This window comes from Rhipicephalus sanguineus, chromosome 4 (assembly GCF_013339695.2).
Source record: "Rhipicephalus sanguineus isolate Rsan-2018 chromosome 4, BIME_Rsan_1.4, whole genome shotgun sequence".
NCBI lineage: Eukaryota > Metazoa > Arthropoda > Arachnida > Ixodida > Ixodidae > Rhipicephalus > Rhipicephalus sanguineus.
Genome location: NC_051179.1, coordinates 69,343,729 through 69,358,338, shown reverse-complemented (window position 1 = coordinate 69,358,338; position 14,610 = coordinate 69,343,729). Strand labels below are relative to the sequence as shown.

At 49.1% G+C, this 14,610-nt stretch overlaps 1 protein-coding gene across 1 annotated transcript; it reads left to right on the top strand.

Moving 5' to 3' along the window:
* LOC119391284 (carbonic anhydrase 7) lies at positions 1–14,177 on the top strand. Its single transcript, XM_049415223.1, has 7 exons — positions 1–156; positions 965–1,051; positions 2,561–2,722; positions 4,865–5,016; positions 11,368–11,457; positions 13,628–13,855; positions 13,956–14,177. The coding sequence occupies exons 1-7, from the start codon at positions 12–14 to the stop codon at positions 14,175–14,177; spliced, it is 1,086 nt and encodes a 361-aa protein (XP_049271180.1). The 5' UTR covers positions 1–11.
* Positions 14,178–14,610: the final 433 nt, after the last annotated feature.

Below are 14,610 nucleotides of genomic sequence, written 5' to 3'. Positions count from 1 at the left end.
CGTTCTCAGGCATGAACTGCCACGGACAGCGCGGTACACCCATGTTCTCGGTGCTGGTGGCCATGTGGCTTCTCTGCTGGTCCTTCCAGGGTTCAGAGCAGTCGAGAAGATCTATGCGACGGTATGTCGCCGGTCGCTCCCTGACGCCACTGGGATGTGAGTTGTGGCTATCAGCTAATTGCAGGCCGATGAAAAGCTTTTCTACAGTGTCGAATTTTCGGTAAATTTATATATGTGTTACTGGCGATGTAGTTGGCATTGTTTATAGAGCGAAATAAACCAATTGCTTGCTTATCCATTTTCAAAACCACGCAGCAATGCGAGGACGAAGAAAGATGCAACGGCCATCGTGTTGCTGAGCTTTTTTTTCATAATGAACCATAACCAACTGGCCGGAATGTCTGTTCTACTAATGTTTACTAATCGTTATGAACCAGTAGCGCTCAGGAAGACCTTAAGGATATTATCGATTATTCGGAAGGGGTAAAAGCTAGACGATGCTTAGGAACCCGTTATTAGCTAACCGTGGTAATGAATCATATGAAAGTTTGTAAGAAAATTTTGTCAGCTTGGCACGACCTGTAGTCGTGCGGTGCATATCCTAATGTTAATGGGTGCATCTGTTTTGCGCCAACAGCTCTAGGGTACTTTCAGAATGTAAGCCGCGTTCACCAACTAAGACGCTGGCTAATTAGGGCACCAATTAAGCTCGTGCCTTAACTGGTGCCCTACATGAGTGATGGGCGCAAACTTGCCCGATTCGCTACCCAATTTTGCATATTCATCGCGCCATTTGCGTACAAAACAAGGCATGGTGGTCTCAACTTTGATGCATGGTCATGTGCAACTCTGGTACTATATACATATCATAAGGCCCATTTCAATTTGATACGGCGAAAGCGCACACAGTTCTATAGAAATAGTGGTTTGCGTTCAAGCATCAAAGCGTGCATGCCTTGTGCAGGGGGCGAGTACTGCGATGGCACCAGGTGGGCTTACAAGACACCGCAGTGCGGAAACACGAGCAGGGCGGACACCGTTGACACGAAAAGTGAGTGAATGTGTCGACGCTATACGCGTGCGTCAAGTTGCGTTGATAAGAGCGTTTGTTGACAGCAGCGCCCTTGATACAAAGATTAGTGGATGAACGTCCGTGTTGCGCATTCAGCAACTGGGGCGTTGATTTGAAAAGTGAGTGAACCTCCATGGTGTATTCAATCTCGCGTCAACTGCGCCACGAAACTCACAGGGTCCCCTATGCATTCGCCTAAGACGACTCGAAGGCGAAAGCCGTCTTCTTTTTCGTCTCAGTCGATGTATTGATCGTGCACCACCCTCTTGCGGGTTGAGATCTGCACCGACAGGTGCCGCAAGACTGCCAGCCTTTCTCACTTTATTCTCCTGTACGCCTACAATCGGCAAACGCCAAGTAAGCGGACAAACAAAAAGTATTTGAGAGCGATCACCGATAAGCGTAAACACGGGCAATGATGTTGCGTGTTCAGGGACGGCGTTACAACAGCAGACGCGTTGATCCTGGCGTTGATCGGATAGCGAGAGCCTGACGCTCACTGCGCCGACGAGCTGAAGCGACTCCGCTCGCCAATTGCCTTACATGCCCTACACGATGTCGCAGCTTTACAAGTTACTAAGCGCTAGACTTGCGGCACACAACTCAGCTAGGGCAATTCATGGTGTCCGAGAAAAGAAACCTCGAGATACGTACTGTCGCGCAGCTCACGACAACACGGAGCACCTTGCAACACAAGCAGACGAAGCTCGCTGCCCACTGGAGGTTCGATGACATAGACTTCACATGATCAATCAGATTGATCGAAGCTGCTACGTAATATGGAACAATGCTACGTAGAAAGGACGCGGGAAATTTAAAACTCGTTCGGCTGAGTCGCTACGATCTGTATCGATTCGCATGTTTAAAGTCTTGTAAGTTACACAGTCGACGCAGAGAGCTTAAATCAGCCTGAAAATGATTCTTAGCACTTGCTCTACCGGCTCGATTCGCTTTTGCAAAATTTTAACCGTAAGTTGGATGAACCTTGCGTAGCCTAATGCGCTTATTATTCTCTAGAGACAAAAAAAAAAAGTGGAAGGAAGGGCCGACATTGCAAATGCATGTTTTTGTCAACTTAACCCAAGAGCGTCACTGAATGAGGCCGATCAGTACGGCGGAAGGCCCCAACAGAGAGGACGTTTATGAAAAGAAAAGGAAAAATTCACCTATCGGTATATAGTCCGAAGCTACACAATGATAGCACTTGGCTTCTCAAGAAGTACGCTTCGAATTTCACGAAAATTTCGTCCTCGGACGGGAATCGAACACAGAACCAAAGCCTTTGTATATAGCTCCCTGCCGATACCTGAATGACAATTTTCACTTTTAAGCATTTTAGTGAAGAATGGTCGTTCGTAATAAAATGGAAGATGAAGACATTTCGGTTAGATTAAGTGCGTAATGTGAATATCGATGGTGTTTAGAAACGCGATCAAGCACGTTGAAGCGTTGATGCATCGAGTAACAAGATTTGTATCAACTGTGCAGACGAGGCGGGCTGGCCGGCCTTCGAGAGCGCGTGTGGCAGTTCGGGCCAGTCACCGATCAACATCAACTTCTTGCAGACCAGCTTCAAGAGCTTCGGACCAATCTCCTTCCTCGGCTACAACGTGCCCTTCCGCTTCACCATCGAAAACGGAGGACACGCGCGTGAGCTCACTTATTTAAGTACCGTCGAGTCACTGCTCACCTCTGGCTACACTATGCTCACACCCCTGGAGATACCATGGCGGCATCACGAGTTAATGCAGATCTTTTTAAGCTCGCGTAGACGTTTCATTGTGATCCGAGTGATACAACTTGAATACATCGTGAACGGGCGACTTCATCTTTAGAGGGAAAGCTGTTACGAGATCACAACAGCCGATTTTTGTGCCGTAGTTGTCCGCCGCCGCCGGTGTCCGTAACCGCTATCGCGCGAAATGAGATAAAATATGATCGAGCGGGATTCGAATCCAGGCCCTCTACGTGGCAGGCGAGTATTCTACCACAGAGCCACGCCGGTGCTTGAAACTCTTGCGCAATAAGACAATATACGGGCGTCATATCGGGCAAGGAATCGCGGTTGAATATAGCGTGGTGTAGAACAGTAAAACAGCAACCAGTCGTCACACAATGCGAATTGCGTATCGATTGGCTGGTTTAAAGCTTCCTAACCGTTATAAAGGACTCGTGCCATAATTCTTCATCGTCATCAGCCACAGCATCAACAAAGTGCATACAATGCCTTAGCAGTACTGCAGGCGGGTACCTCGCTTCTCAAAGAAAGATGAATAATGGCATAGTGGGTGCTTCGTTACTTCGCAAACATTATGATCTATGGCGTAGTGGGTAACTTGCAAGTGTACTTGTAGTAGTTGCCGAAGAGAGTATACAATGGGCTCTAGAAAAGCCACTCCCAGCTTTCACTGTGACTGGGCTGCATGCGTGACAAGGACCAAAATAGGAGACTTCGTTTCAAAACTTTTGCTTTAAAAGAGCTTTCAGGACTAATATATCCTATGACCGAAATATTGGTTCGTTCGACATTCACGTAATTATAGTGCGGATATCTTTGTCTTTTATAGCTTTAAGAAAAACCACCCACCCACCCATTTTTTGCTGGCTTTTTAAGTACTGTGCTTAAGACGTATAGGTAGGCTCGTAGGTTAGCCATGGTGGCTTGTGCTGAGACAAAGATGGCACCTGTGCCAAGGAAATCAAGCTCAGAACATAGTGCTAGATAACTTAAAAGACGTAAGCGCTTGCGTCTTTTTTATACTCCTAAGTTTCTGTGTTGCCCTTCTTTCATGAAGCGCACTGCCATAAGTTATCTAGTACGCTTAATTTCTTTGGTACAGCTGCCATCTTTGCCTTAGCACGCTACATACATCGAGGGAGGCCGCAATTTTTCTTCCAACTTGCTCACCACAGCAAATGGCAGGGCTTGACGTCCCGAAGATGCTGTCGCAGTGTAACTAAGTGAGTTCAAATAAAATATTCTTATACAATATTTCCTTCTGAATGAAGTCTGCAACATCCGAGCTGTTCTGCAAAACGCGATTGGGCTACACGGCCGTTCTTGCAATAGGAAGATGAAAAAAGAAAAATGGATAGAGGAGACGCGTCAAATACAAATGTGGATTACCAACGTTCAATAGAACACTTTCAAAAAGGGTCCTCAAGCGCGCGGCGTCGAAGCACTGACTACTTAGCGAGGAAAAAAAATTATATATATATATATATATATATATATATATATATATATATATATATATATATATATATATATATATATATATATATATATATATATATATATATATATATATATATATATATATATACCAAGAATTTTACATATAGCGCGCAAAAATTACCCCATAAACGGAATCGCGAGTTCGAGCGATTCAATTAGTAATAAAAAAGCAGCGAAATGACCGCTAAGTTTATCAGTCATCGTTTTACTGAAACAGACACTAAAGTGAAACAATTGATCGGTTTAGATTGATAAATTTTATTCTGAAAACTCTAATGTCGTTAATTTCAGCATCATAGCTTTAGCTTTAATGGTAGAGGAGAAAATCAGGGTCAAAGTCTCACTTTTCGTCACGGATGTCAAAGTGCGTTCTTTATATTTTGGCGACATCGACCCAACGAAATTTACTGAAAATTGTTCATTCTTCATTTACCTCAATATAACCGACAATTCATTGTTCCCGTATTCGCTCTATGAGGAAGTCTGACTGGAATTAACTTTCATCGGCATCGTTTATTTGAGTCAAGAGCCAGCCGTTCCGTGTGACACCGCAGTGTACATCACGCCAATGAACGCCAACCTCGAGTCGTACGGTGGACCGCTGCCCGCGAGATACAACATGTCCAAGGGCATCTTTCACTTCGGCAACGAGACCAGCCCGCGAGGTTCCGAGCACACCATCGACGACCAGAACTTCGCCGCCGAGGTAGATGCAACACGCTTCACCGTGGCCTCCGCGATTAGCTCCGACAGCGGCGCGTTGCCGGAGCTGATCGCGGAGGCCACGTGCTTCACTATAAACCTCTCGCACGCGACCACCTTCATGAGCAGAACGCGAAATGTCGCTGACGCCAGTAGTAAGACCTAAGAATTGTGTCCTTGTGCACGCTACGTCGCTAATAATAATAAATTAATTATTTGCTGGGGTTTTACGCCCCAAGACCACGGTAAGATTATGAGGGACGCCGTATAGTGGAGGGCCACGCCGGTGCTTGAAACTCTTGCGTAATAAGACAATATTTAATCCTTTTGTTTTTCGGTCTCTTGCGCATGGCGAAGCGAGTGTACAGAAATCCAATATTTCGACAATATTTCGTAGAACCCTTGTCTTAAAATATATTAGTTGTTAGGGAGCGTTGGTCCTGTGTCTTTTCTCCCAGCGTTTCTGTCGTTTACCGCGCTGACTCAAAGCATGAAGAAACTTCTTTTATCTCGGAACGATTTTTCTTCCACTTGGAAGAAGCGAGCCATACAATATTGGTTCGTCATCGCATTTCGTTCAACCAGGCCCAACGTATTGGTGTATTATCAAATTCGTTGTTTAGATATCACGTGGCTACCACAGCACATTTACGCTATGGACCTTATGCAAAATTGCTGCCATCTGTCGGAGGTTTGACGAAGCTACTGATTCGGCGCCATGTTGGAGGCTTGTGTCCGAATCGTATTGCTGCCGCTGCTATAACTTCTTGCTTGTATCTGCTTTGGTAGTAATCAATCGTGGCACAAAATTGTCAGAAGAATCTGTGAGGACCTTCACATGTTACCGGCATTTCCTAGTCACTGCGTTGACATTTATTGCATGTAAAGAACTGCATCCCAACAGAACATGTAGGCCTGCCGTCGTTGAGAATGAAGCTATGCGATAGGTTATAAATTCTGTTTTCAGTGTAGCGAATAAAGCGTTGTTAGCTATCTGAATATCCTGCGTGTAGTGTAGGATGGTAGGGAAGAGGCTTTAGCCCGCGACACGACTAGGCACGGCGATGACAGTAAGAAAGTGCTGTTGACCTATTTCAAAGCGTATTTTATAAGCGACAGCCTACGTACTGATGTATTGTGTATTTAATTGAGAATAAAACGTTGTCCTCCTTTCTCCTTTAACAAAAAAATACTGTTGTCCCTTACAAAAGTTATGTATAGAATTACTGTGCGATGAAAATGTAAAAACAATTACGCATCTCACGCGCGTAAAAAGTGCACATAAAAAGTGTTACTTGCTCCAAAGAGTAGGTGCCGATTAGTTGGAATTTATGCAATATCTGTCTGACATGTGCTCGTAAATAACACGATACGCCATTATTATTCGCATTCATATCGTCGCTTTCGGGGCCTACTGCAGGAGTCCACGTTTCACTCGTTGTAGCAAGGCAGTCTTGCGTCGCCGACTGAACGCTTGCGAAACCACGCCAGCGCGTAACCAACGATAGCGCACCCGCGGTCGAATGCAACCCATTTCCCGGAACACTATTTTAAATGCGAATGCATTTCTTAGTCGGGCTATGTCAGGCGTCCGGCGTTGTCCGTGCGCCTCTCCGCTCTCACTCCCTCTCCCATAGCAAGAGCTTCGGGCGCGCGCGCTTATCCTCGCCCCTGGCAACCGGAGCAGGTGGTGCGGGCGGAGTAGCGGAGAGTGGAGAGGAGGAGCGCGCTCTGGTGTGTGAGGGCGCTCGCATCGCCGGAGCTCGGCGGAGCTCCCCAACATAGTCTAGGTGGTGTTGAGCTCCCACGTGTGTGGAGAAAGTGTACGAGAGGGTAGGTGCAGTGCTTCGCCGCTCCTTCTCTCGCCGTTCACTCTCTCTCCTCCCTACGCCGCGGCCTCAATGCAGTGCGTTTGAAACGCGTTTGTAGCGTTTGTGCTGCCTTGGCACAGCCTGAAAATAGCGCGTTCTAAACGCGTTTGTGCTGCATTGAAGGCGGTGGCAACCACTGATCTCCACTAGGAGGAGCTGGATGGCGCATCGAGCACGCGGGCGTGAAGCCACCGGAAGCCGCCGTTTTTGTCCCGGAAAAGAGCTTTTCTCTTCTTTTTTTAAAGAAATACTTGCTTGTAGCGCAGTAAACTGTACGAATCGACCGGAAAAGTCGTCAGGGAAGACATTTCACGCGTAAGTACCTCAAAGTTGCATTACTTTTTACGCATTTTGTGCGTTGCAGCACTCCGCCGTATTCGGACGGTGTCGGCACGGCGTCTGTCATCTTTCGTGTAGCGTTCGTCGGCGTCTAAAGCGACGCGTAATCGCAGAGTTTGAAAAAATAAAAAATAAAAGCGATCATAACAACAGCTGCCACCCGAGAATATTTGAATTGCGCGACTGAGACGCACAGAAGACGCCGGCTTCCGGGACAAAAAGGGGACCTTCCGGTGGCTTCACAAGCGCCCGCCTCGCAGAGCGGGGATGCGCCGTCCAGCCTTTTTAATGGAGGTCAGTGGTGGCAACATCCCTGAGGTGATTACGAACGCATGTAGGAAGCGTTCGTTGAAAGAGGCGCCCAAAAGGGAGACACTTGAGCGCGTCGATGTGTCCAGCTTTACGCCAATAAAATTACTACGCCGTGTACTCTCGGCGCAAGAAATGCATTCGCAGTTCCTCACGATTCCCTTCGGGGAGGTGGGGGCATTTTTTTTTTCAGTTTCATACGAAAAGTGCCACGCACTTACAGCATCTGTTAACATTTTATAGCACACATGGGTGGATACAGGATTTTTCCGAAGGGCGGCCGCGGGATCAGCTTTTGGGAGAACCTGATATTTCCTCTTCTTGGCGTATACATAAAAAAAGATTAACGGGGGCGGTCTGTACATGCGGGCCGCCCTTCTGAATTTGGCAGTGGTAGCACGTGAAATTCTTAAAAATACGCATAGTGAAGCAATACGCGCTCAAATCATTCCATGAAGCGGTACCTTGCTATGCCCCGCGATCGAAAACAAACTACAGACAACACGCTTCGTTCCGTTCGCTGAGAATGGATGACGCGCACAAGCTACATGTCTAACATGTAACTGTTATCGCAATGTGGTAAACAAAGTAATAGCGTCAACAGCAGTAGAGGTGTGCACGGGCTCCGGGTAGCCCGAGCCCGACCCGGCCCGCGGGCCGGGCTCGGGCGGGCCGACGTATTCTCACCTCGGGCCCGGGCCGGGCTCGGGCTACTTGGAGTTCTATCGGGCCGGGCTCGGGCCCGGCGCAAAGCCCGACTCAAGCCCGAAATATAGAGAATGAGCGGGAATTGTTTTCCAGCACGCATACAGCGCCTTTTTCGCGACCGCCCTTTACCGCTTTTCCTTTCCATTCGCTACTTTAAAAAGGGGAGCAGGTAAAGCACTGCCTCTGTTGCGCTCCGACAAACAGAGAAGTAACACCACCTGAGCTAGTGACGGCGCCACGCGACTGTTTGCGTTAGATTTAAGGCCAAATCCCATATTAGTGAAAATGTACGCGACAGCGCGAGCGACCGGACGTAGATCGCCTTCGTGCAAGCTTACGCTTGCATGGGCATAACCCATACACGTGACGACTTTGGCGAGCGAACTCTATTGTTGCTGGCATGAGGCCGTCTACTTGCTTGCTGTTTTTGCACGACAATTTGTAATCTGTGTAATAAAGACTGTTCGTCGTGTGTCGTCTGATCACATTTGCTATGCTCAATATAACGCCAAATTACCGGAAAACGATGTTTTGTTTTCGCAGCGAAGCTTCAAAAAGCCGGGCCGGGCCCGCGATTATGTTTTCGTACGTCGGGCCGGGCCGGGCGGGCTCGCAGCCCTTTGCTGTCGGGCTCGGGCGGGCCTTCGACAAAGTGAGCGGGCCCGGGCCGGGCTCGGGCTCGGAAATACGGCCCGTGCACAGCTCTAAACAGCAGTGCAGGGCATGCGCGAGTAGCCGAGATGCAGCTTCGAAGCTCGTACACGAAGCCGGTTTGTCTGCGCCTGCAAGCACACCGCGCGCAAACTGTCTCGTTCCAGCATGACACGAAAGAGCGTTCTCTGATGTGCGCCGATGCTGTCACACGATGTATCAAGAGTGGCGAACGTAAACACGGCGTTAGTCGTGGGCATGTAGCCGGAACAACGGAACGATCTGCTGCTCCTCGTCGGCCGCTAGGAAATCTAATAATGGAGGTTGCAGACATTTGTTGAGCATCCCAATTTCCTCAGTCTGAGCAACACGGCACACGAAAATATGTCGTCATTGCCGTTCCTATCAGCCGCCACACGTCGATACGTACACTCCGCGTGTTCACTTCACATACGGAGCACGCTTAGCCTTCAGCATGGCGGAAATGCACACGGCGGCCGCTAGATGGCAGCAGATTTTGCATAAGGTCTATAGCGAGTAATTACAGCATATTTCGTTAGTAAAATAGCGAAGTTTTACATGCTCGCTAAACTATCTCAGCAAACTCAAACAAATCAAATGTCAATGTTTATATGACCGCATACCATAGGACCTTACTGATAAGGGTGAGTAAGCGAACACAGTTTAAAAACGAACATCCCCTTTTTTGAGCCTCTGTGTAACTGAGAACACTTCCAGTTTACTACGGCATCTACCTGCCATGCATTATTCGTCTTTGGCGTTGCACAGCGAGCGTAAAAAGTATAGTGACTACGAGGCACAAGAAAAAGCCGAATAGTCTCGCTGCTTGGACAATGGACAGGCAGCCAGAGAGAGAGAAGAAACTTTATTAGCACTTGGCCGGCAGTTTGGTCTTGGTGGCCTCAGATGGCGGCGCTGAGTCCCTGAACTCGGGCGGCATCTTCGGCCTGCCGGACGGCCCAGAGCTGGTCGTTGAGCTCCGAGCTTCTGAGCGCCGCCTCCCAGCGGCGGCGTCGCCGACGGAGAAGGTCCCCCGCGGCTCCCGCAGCCGGGACGGCGGCGGGAACGAGTGAGCCCGAGGCTTCCTGTTGCCTGGTATTGGCAGCAGCCATAGGCGCATCGCGAACGGCGGGCGTTTCTCGACTGTTGTTGCCGGCGCATTCCCAGAGCATGTGGCGTAGCGTTGCTCTGTGCCCGCATGTTTTACATAGATCGGTGGTGTATAAGTGTGGGTAGCAGTGGCGTAAGACGACCGGGCTGGGGTAAGAGTTTGTTTGTAGTAAGCGATAGCTTACAGCATCGTGCCTGTTTAATTTGTCATGCGGTGGCGGGAACTTACGCCTTTCCAGTCTGTAGTGTTGGGTAATGTCTCGGAACGTGATGAGACGATCACCCCACGACCATTGTGGTCCGTGTTGTTGCTGCGTGTCTGTCGAAGTGTCTCGATCCGGCAGATCAGAAGCCCCGTTCTCGGGAGCGGAGGCGGTGGCCACGGAATGTGCCACGGCTCGGCGAGTGAGACCTCGAGCCGCGGCGTGGGCTGCCTCGTTGCCCGCAAGCGGGACCTCGGTGTGTGCCGGGGTCCAAAGGAGGAAGACTGTTGAATTTTGTGGTGGCAATCGCGACGCTGAGTCACCATCACCGCACATCTTAAGGATGCGGGCCGCTTCCCGCGAGACGCGGCCGCGCGCGAAGCCGCGGATTGCCGCCTGCGAGTCGCTGATTACTATCGTAGCGTTGGGCGCCGTGGCTATTGCTAGAGCTATCGCGGCTTCTTCGGCCGCCTCCGTATGTCCCGTGGTCACCGTGGCGCTCGTGAGGCATTTGCCCGTACGGTCAACGACCGCAGCGGCGTGTGCGTCTCTCCCGTCCCCATATCTCGCGGCATCTACGTACACAACTTCGTCGCTAGTGCCGTACTTCTTTTGAAGGTCCCTAGCTCGCTGGTTACGGCGCCCGACGTGGTGCGTCGGGTGCATATTCTTAGGAAGCGGCGGAACAATTAGGCGGTCACGAACCGAGGCAGGAACATTCGCTTTTTCTCCCTGCTGAGTGTGGTATCGGATGCCAAGCGACGCGAGGATGTGTCGACCAGTCTTAGACCCCGACAAGCGTTCGTTTTGCGAAACGACATGGGCCTCAATTAACTCATCGAGTGAGTTGTGCAGTCCAAGTTCTAGAAACTTTTCAGTGCTCGCATTCAGTGGAACTCCGATCGCTCTCTTGAAAGCCTTTCGAATCATGCATTCAATCTTGTTTTTTTCTGAGCCTGAATTAAGATTTACTGCCTGTTCTAAAACGCGCTAAAACATGTACTGTGCAGCCCGACCGAATAGAGTCACATTACTGGGATATTCGAAGTCTTTTCAGACTTAAAGTGGTCTCTAAACTTTTGACGCCGTCTGTACGTAGAACGAAAATACCAGATGCTTTTCGTCATGCTATGCGATTTCCAGCTTCAACTACTGGTGTCCTCGGAGAAGCCCACGCCTACTGAATGCATCCGTCGTGGACAAGGACTGGCCATCTTCGTCATACTTTTTGAGGTGAGCTATTATAAGCAGCCCGAGCATGTAGAGACACGCCCCACTCTGTTTCGCCGTCCTATTTTGAGGACATCGCTACAAAGGCTCCGAGGGTTATCCCAGCAAAGAGGCTTTTCTGGTTGCTCTCGTCTGCTCGAACGAGTGTGTTAAAAGGTTTTTAAGGCGAAAGCCTTAGATTCCTCATCAAACGCGAAAACTGACCGTCGGCGTCCGCGGAATCAACACGAGTAATGCAAAAAATCACCCCGTGATGACGTCGCGTGACCTCATCGTGACTTACAGATCGACAAAATTTGTGACGTCATCATGATGTCACGCAACGTGACGTCGTTTGATGACGCCATCACATGATATCGTCGCTTGGTCAAAGGTGGGCCGATCACGGAGGCAGTGCAAAACCACGTTAGGTGCAGAATGCTTTCGCAGGGGTGCGGGGGGGGGGGGGATTAATATAACCACTGAGAAGCAAAAGAAGGTGGCTTTCGTCTACGGGTCGTCTTAGGCGAATGCATAAGGGACCCTGTGAGTTTCTTTTTTTCTTTCTTTGCGGTGCTTTGGATATTCCTATGGGAACTGCAATTTGCAGACTTGTGAAGTACATTTCAGCAACATACTTCACTTGGGAAAAACAAAAAGAAAGAAATTTTGCATCCTTGTACTTGTGTCCTGCTCGAGCCCCATTAGAAATAACGTGCTTTTGTACTCTACAATCAGCTTGTGAAATTGAGCCTAAATAGAGAAAATCACTTACCTGTATGCTCTGAAAAACAATGGCAATCGTGTCTCCTTGGTGAATATTGAACAGCTAAACTTGCACCTTTATTTTCTCTTCGAATATTCAACCCATGATGGCGAAATCAACGACAATTAAGTTCTCAAAGAATGATTTATCAGTTTAAACTCATTTAGTGTTGCACTTTAGTGTCTCTTTAGAGAATGCAAACCCTTGTAGTCGGTCAAAATTATTCAAGGATCCTCAGCTATACGGGGTGTCGTTTCTCGCACGCCTGCGTTGCTTTGAGAGGTATGTAACTACAATTAAAAGTCGACCTAACGAATACCGGTTTTACGAAGTTCCCAATCGAACGAAGAAATTTTCATTCGCTTGCAGGTGCCCATAATGTTCATTGTTGTCAGTACCCGAATTACCGAACTAACTCGGCCACCAAACCCAATTTAACGAAGCTTTTTTGGGGGTGAATAAATCAGTCAAAAAGCGTTTATTTCCTTCTAAGTTTGACACAAACGGGCTTTGTTCGAGCGTCCTCGCTGAAGCTATCGCGTTAAAACATCTAGGCGCCCTACTAACGGCACTTCCTTTATCTTGACGAGCCTGCAAGCCACGCCTATGCACGAATCAACGGGACTCGGCTTTCGGTAGCACTCTTACGTGCCAAATGGTGGTGGTTGCTTTCGTTGTTTCATGGTTTATGCGATAGATAGCACTGATCGCCTCCTCGTAACTTTCTCGCTCGGTTGGCTTTAAGAATCACTATGCATTCGTTCGCCTCGTCTTTGCGTATCTGTATACCCTGTCATAGCTTCACGTGACTGTCCACTTGGCCTGCATCGCCCGGACGTGGAGCTCCCCATGGGTGACATGGGAGGCTCCATGTCTGGCCTTCCATGTCGTCCGTGGCCCATGGCCCATGTCCTATGAGCCTCCCATGTCGCCGATGGGGAGCTCCATGTCGGGCCGTCCTCGGGCTGCCCTCACCGGTTTTTCACATGAGCAGTCGTTGGTCGGCAGCTAAAACAATGCCGTGGTAGCTTTTTGGTGCTGCTACGTTACAAGTTTAGATATAGAAAGGACCGAAAAATCTCTTTCTCGATCTTACGATCTTCTCGATTTAACGAAATAATTCGAGCGTGGTCCGTCACTTCCCTAAATCGAGTTTCAAATAACAATAATAACTGTTGGGGTTTAACGTCCCAAAGTCACGATATGATTATGAGAGACGCCGTAGTGGAGTGCTCCGGAATTTTCGACCATTTGGGGTTCTTGAACGTGCACCTAAATCTAAGTACACGGGCCTCAAGCATTTTTGCCTCCATCGATAATCCGGCCGCCGCGGCCGCGATTCGATCCCGCGACCTGCTGGTCAGCACTGCTGGTCAGCGCCGTGGCGGGTCTCAACTGTATCGCGATTTCTTCTTGCAACGTGCACAGAAGCAGGAAGAGAACAATCCGTACCTGGACACGCTCATCAACGCCTCAGAGCACATGACGTTCCGCGGCAACAAGACGGAGGTGACGATGCCCCTGGCCTACCTGCTGCCGAACACGACGCAACACTACTACATCTACCTCGGCTCGCTCAGCTTCCCTCCGTGCACCAGCGACGCGTTCGTCGTGGTCTTCAGGAGCACCGTGGCCATCGGCGAGCAGCAGGCGAGCGTCCATCTCTCTCATTTTGATCTATCTACCTGTCTATTGCCAATACTCCTTTCATCACCATCTAACTAAGCTTTTTCTCTTTTCTGCGTTCACCTTACAGCTGACAAAGCTGAGGAACAACCTGTACACCTACACAGGCGGCTGCAAGTACAGGATCGCGGGAAACCTGCGTCAGCTGCAGCCCCTGGGGAACCGGGTCGTTTACCGCTCGTTCAAGTTTACCCCCTTCGCGGCCAGATCGAGGGCACCGTCGCAGTGGCCGCTAGTGATTGTAGTCGCAGTGACGTCTGCATCGCTGACCGTTGGCATCGGCCTGGTATAAGGTCTCTAGACGATAAGACGTGCACGAGGTGTAGACCATGGGTCGTGGGCCGCCTCGTTTTTTCGCTCCTTTAGTCGCCTCTGTGCGCACTAGCTGACACAAGCGACCATGTAAACTAAGAACAAAAAAATATAAAAGAAATGATGCGCCTTCGTAATATAGTTGTTGGGTGTTAATTGAGCAAGCTTCGATAAACGTTAAACGAAGTGAGAGAGAGATAAACAAAGAGGGAAACACACGTATCGGGTTGGCTACCTTTTTCCCGTTTTACAGCGAAGGTTAGAAGGCTTTACAGGATGGCTAGGAGGTTTAAAAATTCGTCGGTCCGAGAGTCCGTGAGTGCGCAGAAATTACAATGAAGCAATGCTATAGCATACCCTACCTCGAGGGATCTCAGTGGTTGCCCTAGTTTCTCTTCGGGTTTTGTCAGCAT